This window comes from Palaemon carinicauda, chromosome 6, assembly GCF_036898095.1.
Source record: "Palaemon carinicauda isolate YSFRI2023 chromosome 6, ASM3689809v2, whole genome shotgun sequence".
In the NCBI taxonomy this organism is placed as follows: Eukaryota; Metazoa; Arthropoda; class Malacostraca; order Decapoda; family Palaemonidae; genus Palaemon; species Palaemon carinicauda.
Genome location: NC_090730.1, coordinates 86,953,325 through 86,960,422, shown reverse-complemented (window position 1 = coordinate 86,960,422; position 7,098 = coordinate 86,953,325). Strand labels below are relative to the sequence as shown.

The 7,098-nt window shown below is 35.7% G+C and overlaps 1 protein-coding gene across 1 annotated transcript in view; it reads left to right on the top strand.

Moving 5' to 3' along the window:
- The window catches only part of LOC137643131 (carboxypeptidase D-like), a 589,663-nt gene that overhangs the window by 235,953 nt on the left and 346,612 nt on the right, over positions 1–7,098 (top strand). The window contains exon 14 of the mRNA XM_068375981.1: positions 1,338–1,446. Within this exon, the coding sequence (XP_068232082.1) occupies positions 1,338–1,446 (109 nt within the window). The remainder of the gene's footprint in view (positions 1–1,337; positions 1,447–7,098) is intronic.

The window sequence follows — 7,098 nt, the reverse complement described above, 5'->3', positions numbered from 1 at the left end:
TGTGGGGTATGCAAGTGATGGAGAGACATAAATTGAATGTGTTCAAGATGAAGTTTCTGAGTAGTAAGGTTAGTGTATCTCAGTTGGATAGGGTTAGGAAAGAAGTATTAAGAGTAAGAAATGGTGTGAAGAATGAACCAGCAGTGAGAATAGATATGAATGCGTTGCGGTATTTTGGCCATGTAGAAAGGATGGAAAATAGTCGTCTGCTGAAGAAGGTGATTATTGCAAGAATGGATGGGAGAAGTGCTAGAAGGCAGCCAAGGTTTGGGAGGATGGATGGAGTAAAAAAAGCCCCAAGTGACAGGAGGATAGATGTGAGAGGCCGAAGAGCCTTTTAGGAATAGAAACGAATGGTAAGTGATTTTAATGCAGTTCTGATAGGCCCTGTTGCTACCCCTGGTCACCTTATGGTGACTGCTGAGGTAGCGTCAATAGGGGACTCTGCATATGAAGCTTCATTTGTAGTGAAAGATGTCGGGAGGGTTGGCTGTGGCACCCTAGCAGTACCAACCAAACACGGTTGAGTCCCTCGTCAGGCAGGGAGGAACAAAGAGGAAAATCACCCTTTTTTTTCTATTTGATGTCGGCTACTCCCTAAAATTGGGGGAAGTTCCTTGGAAAATCGCCCTTTTTTTCTATTTGATGTCGGCTACCCCCTAAAATTGGGGGAAGTTCCATGGTAGATATATAGATAGACTTTTATTCTGTATCCAATAAGCATGAAAAGATTTAAAGCATTGTAAGATTTTAATATTACAAATATTTTGCTTAAGTATAATCTTTAGTGGGCTATGCTTTATTTTCAAATCTTTTTTGTTTATGATAAAAAATGAGGGGGATGGTGAGATATTGAAATTATAATAAAAGAAAGAAGAATTAGGAAAATCAATATTTTATTACCAATTACAGTACACCAACTTATTGTATAATCCACATTCATTACCATTTTAGATTTTCTTACATCTCCATGATTTTCAAGGTAAAATGGTGAAATACTTTGACTTCAATATGTTTTATTCTGGCTATTAATGTCTCCCAACTGGCTCCACTGGTTTGATTAATTATATTTTAATTTATTAAATTTCTTTTAAAATTTCTTTGTGTTTGCTAAGTTAAACAATTATTTGAAGTAAGAATAATTCTAGTTGGTGATTAATGATTTAATGACAGTCATTTGCTTGAATTAGATTGGCAGCAGTAGCAGTACATTTATTACTTCTTCTTTATATAATATTGGTTAAGATTTATCAGCATATTTATTTAAGTGTGACGAAAGCAAATGGCTGAATATGGATATGTTAAAACTTTATAAACCAAGAATTATCCTTCAACAGGTGGCTGCTCATGTTAGTTGCTGTAATTATCCACCAGGACGTGAATTGAAGAAATTGTGGCGTGAAAATAAAGATTCTCTGATGGCTTTCTTACATGCAGCACATCAAGGTAATAATTCATTTCAGGATGCTAGTGTTGATGGAATAAATGAAATGAATACCCATTTTATTAGGATCCCATTAGACCTTTTACCTTCGAACACAGCATCTACAACAGTCAGTAGTACAACTGTCAAGGAAGCTATTGGTAAGAATGATGTTAATTCGGACAATGTTTTAACTATACCACAGCACATTTTACTTTCATTATCTCTTGCTGCAGAAAAAGTATCAATGGTTAATGAAAGTTCCTATAATTTTCCTACAAATAATTCTTCAAACATAACTCCAGATATTATCCTTGAACATGAGCCTGCTTTTGTAGAAAAGTCTCAAAATAATACTAAAGGTGAAGCAACTGATATAGAACACAAACTTACTGAAATGATATTGGATCTAACAAGCTCTCAAAATAATGCAACCGTCATTGACAATCTCAGTAACAGCCAGAAAAACAAACTTATCATACCCTTAGATTTCTTGCCGAATTTTTATGGAAATTTGCAGAATTATACTGAAGCACCATAGAGTTTCATAGCAGTTAAGCAGTTTCACCTTCTCTTGTTTAGGGAGTTTAGTATAATTGTCCCATACTATAACAAAAATTACAAGTATTACAAAACAAGTTTTAGACAACTTTGCAATGTTGACTCCACATCAGATTTTTAATTTTTAGGTTGAAATTAAAATCTTGATAGGGGGGCAAATTAATAAAGATGAGGGCAAAAGTTTTTGTTCTCTTATTCATTTCTTTTCAAAATTTGCATGTAGTATTTCTTCCTTGGGTGGTTATGGTATTTGGGACATTATTACTAGATTATCAACTTGGTGTATTTGGTTATTACACCTCTTGGAGTTGAATGTGTATAGTATGTGCATATTTCATCTTTTCTATTTGCATGTGTAGCTTGTATATGTAAATTAAAACTGTTTCTTTTTATCAAGGAATAAATTAATGTGCACAGTACAGCATAAAATAATCGTCATACTAGAATATTAATGGTGTAAGGGCTTTTTTTACCATGGTATTACAGGTAAGACATTTCTCTGTTCTTTGCTACAAAGTAGATATTAGTTTAGAATTTAGGATTTGCTTATATTTTTGGTTTGTACGTTTTATATTTTTATTTAATGACTTTTATTACATAAGAGCAATACTGCTTAGGATAGTTTCTAAACTCCATGTATTTAAACAAAACCAGTCTTCTATTCTTGGTAATATATTCGTAGCTGAATTACTAAATGGTTCTGCTAATGACTTTGGCCATGTTAATCGAGAAAATTAACATGGAAACTGGAAGAAAATATCAGTAAACATTTATGGAAAAATACATGAATACAAAAAATATAAAACAAAATGAAAAATGCAGAAGAATAGAGAATCGGACAAAGAAGGGAGCAATATAACATTGTAAACATAATTTACATTTTAAAAACAGCATGCTTACAGGCACCCAAGAAATGGTAAAGAAGATATCCTCCTTGTCATCTTCCTATTAGTAAAGGGAAAGTGAAGGTAACAGCTAAAGGATGGATTCAGTCATTTTCTGTTCCATCATGATGCCTGCCTTTACTGGTCACAGTCCAGTCAAATAATCACCATAATGAAATCCGGAAGTGTCAGTCCCAACTAAAAGCCTCTAAATATAAAATACTGTTTGCTATCCTTATGCGCAGGTATTGTGTTTGAGCCCTCCCATTGATAAGGAAGTGTGCTGATAATCAGGGACTCTGTACTCTATAGGTGTTTAATTTATTTTTGCTTTTGGTACCGATAAATATACCATGAAGTACTGCAATTATACTTTAAATGTATAGTACACTACATCAATGGAATCTAGTGACCTGTACTGTAATGATGATATAGTACAGTATATTGCAATTTTATATCAACTAATTATAATATCCTCACCTTTCTCTCATCTAAAATCCTATCTTAAGTAAGTACAGTATACAAACTATAAATATATTTGAAAGTACAGTACTAAACTGTTTAATGTAAGAAAAATACAAGTTTACTTTATAGTGTTGTAATTACATGATACTGTACTTCCCAATGTGATTATATGTAATAAAAAGAAAACTACTAACATTACTGGTTGAGACCTGCAAACTTGCTCGGACACTAGCCGAGTCATACGGTATAAATCATTGCACTGGTTAATCTCCTTTGATAATAATAACAACAACAACATAGGGTATAAAGACACTACCGTACCAATGAATATAATCAAAAGAGGCTCTAAATACATACAGTATACTGTAATATCTCTCTCTCTCTCTCTCTCTCTCTCTCTCTCTCTCTCTCTCTCTCTCTCTCTCTCTCTCTCTCTCTCTCTCTCTCTCTCTCTCTCTCTCTTTATTTATACACTTTAAAATTTCTGAGTCCAATAAATCTGTGCTCTTATTTGCTAAGGAAATATTTTGTACTTTGAAAAAGATAAACCTCTCTATAGATATCATAAAAGGGTAGCATTAGATGTGTTCATTGAAAAAAATAAAGCTCTCTATAGATATCATAAAAGGGTAGCATTAGATGTGTTCAACTCTGCCAAACATTTATTTTCATTAGTGTGGGTTTCAATTTCTCTTTTTCTTCAAAACCTATAATCTTAGACTGGGAGGGGGGCCTTTTTTTTTTTCTTGGCTGTGGGAGAAAGGGAATTATTGTCTCAGGAAGCTTTTTTCAACTTATTTTTCTGAGAAACGTAATGGAATAACCGTTTGGTTTTTCAAATTGTTATCAATTATCCAACAACTTTTAATGAATATCTGGTTAATGAGGGTAGACAGTATATAAGCAGTAATCGTATTATTAAGGTGTGTGCAAATAAAATATATATGAATTCTATACATGGAAATCAATTATATACTGTGACATTTTTGTTTTTTTCTTTATTTTGTTTTTTACTTTATTAAAACCTTCTGTATAAACCCTTTATACCACATAGTCCTTATGGTAAAGTATCTAAAATGGATAAAACCTTTCTTAAAGAAATATGATTACTTTTCACAGCCTGAAGGATGTTCATATTAATCCATTAATCATAGAATGTGCTTCAACTATTCAACTGTGTTTAGCTCCATAAACTGCAAAACACCTCAATTGCCAGTCTTTGTTTTGGCCCCCTCCTAGAAATTGGTGAGTACAAAAAAAAAATGGATTTTGACATAAGAAAAAACTATTTTTAGGTGAGTGTCGTCTTGATGGAAGTTCCTCATTGGCAGCTTCTACTTGGGATATATCTCCGAGTGATATACTGACCTCTGGAGCGAATATCCCAAGAGATATCGTGTATAAATCAGGGGCGTGTTAATAACAAGCCACGGTTATCCTTCCCTGAATAGAATTAACCTTGTCTGAAAGGAAAGGTTAGGGTAGGATACCTGGGCAGGAGAGCCGTTACAACTCCCAATCTCAATTTGCTACTACTAACACGTTTCCTGTTGAACCATTCCAGGAGCAGCCATCGCATAACGCGAGGTCCCACACTGAGAAATGGGAGGGGATGGAAAAATAATGGGCAGGCCATCAGGACTATCTCACCCAAAAATAGATATTTCCTATGTCAATATCCGTGTTTTGGGCTCTAGCCATGTCGTCCTGATGGAAGTTTACCAGAGAATTATCATTCTCAGTTGTTGCCAGAAGGGTTTTAACCCTGTAAATCCATAGATATAAGCATACTCCCTACAGCATTGGTAACTATGGTACCGAACAATAATAGTAAGCGAGAAGTTTGTGCAAAAGTAGGAACAAAGTAAATTAGTAGCAGTCCCACTCACTGTGAAGAACTTTGTCACCGGTAGACGAAAAGACTCGTCTATAAAAGGATGGTTAAAAAATTTTGATACAATATTATTTTATATAGATAGCAGGTCCAAAGAGAGGAAACCCAAAAAGGATTTGCAGTCTTTTAATGTTTCCGAAAGTTCATACATGTATTATTGATAATGCAAGATATACAATATATACATAAGCAGAAAACTGGAATTTTCAGACCCCAAATTATGTAACAGTAGTAAATTGTAATACTCATGATATATAAGGAAAATATCACCTGTGACTCGTTATAATATTAAAGACATATGGAACAAAAGATTATAATTCCTTTGCATAATGTAGACTAAGAAGTCCCTATTATACAGTCCAAAAGAATTCATGCACAACACTTAAGAAGCTGGTTTAATCACACTATCAGCAGCCACCATGAAGTGTTTAATCTCTTCCAACTGATATAGATAATGTTTGAAGAACACTCTTGAAGATTTCCATCCTGTGTAAGCCTGCAAAGGACATAGATTGGAAAAAATTTAAGGAAGAGGCGACATTTCTAGTAGGTGAAGTAGGTGAGTTTGGACCTTAGCTGTTACAAAGAAAGATTAGATCCTGTCGACTCCCCTTTAAAAACTTGACCACCTTTAAAGGCCCGGCTCTTGGATAGATAGGCTTTAAGGCACTCTATGGGGCGCAGAGAAGGGTCCTCCTTTAGTGGAACAATCTTCCAGTGCCCCCAGCGTTTCATGGGAAGTTCGTTTATGCCAAGAATGCAGGATCTGGATAAAGGTTTACCACCACCAAATCCAAGAATTCAATACGGCCATTATTCCTTGAAAGGGCCACAATCTCACTGACTCTAGCACCAGAAGCCATAGCAAGCAAAAGTATAGACTTTTGAGTAAAATCCCTGAGAGAGGCTGAGGCGTTATCTATCGAAGAGGCAAAGTGCAGGACTTTACCCAACAATCATGAAATAGCCTTGGGAGGAGCATTAGGTTTCAGTTTAGCACAAGCCTTCGGGATCTTATTGAACAGCTCACTATTGAGTTTGATGTCAAAAGCATACGTTATCGCTCTAGTTAGTGCCGACTTACATGAGGCAATAGTTGTAGAGGCTAAACCTTGATTGTGTAATGAAATGAAGAACAAAATACAGAAGTCTATAGAAATATAAGAGGGCTGATGACTTTTCACGAATGCAACCCTTTTTTTCCAGGAAGACTAATATTCTCATTTGTGGTGTTGGACTTGTACTGTTCTATGAAGTCAATTCTTTTCCGTTCAACTCCGAATTTTGTTTGAGCTATGAGAGTGAGAAAATCATTACCTGAGGGGTTTTCGTTATCCTAGAGGAAGCAAAGACAGTCATCTGTTGAACAACCTGGGACAGCACTGGATATGGTAGAGGGATCTGGATGGGTTTGAGTTCCAGAACTAGTGGGTACCAATTACTCTTGGGCCACTTGAGAGTCACCATAGCTGCAGTTACCCTGAAATCTGTAGTTTGTTTCAGTACTTTCAGTAGGAGGTTGAATGGGGGAAATAGGTAGATGTGAGACCACTGGTTCCAATCCAGAGGTATCGCATCCATTCCTGTCTCTTCCGGATCTAAGTTTGGTGCTACATACCGGGGAAGCTTCTTGTTGAAGCTTGTTGCAAAGAGATCGATTTGAATTTCCGGGACTTGCTCCTGAATGGAAAAGAATGATTTTGCATCTAGAGATGATTTTGTTCCCTGAGGCTTGGATCTTGACAGGGCGACTGCCGTCACATTGCGAACCCCTTCGAGGTGAACTGCTGAAAGATTTCATTTCCTCCTTTTTGCTAAAGAGAGAATGGCTAGGATTACATGGTTGATCTGAGGAGATCTGGAGCCCTGTC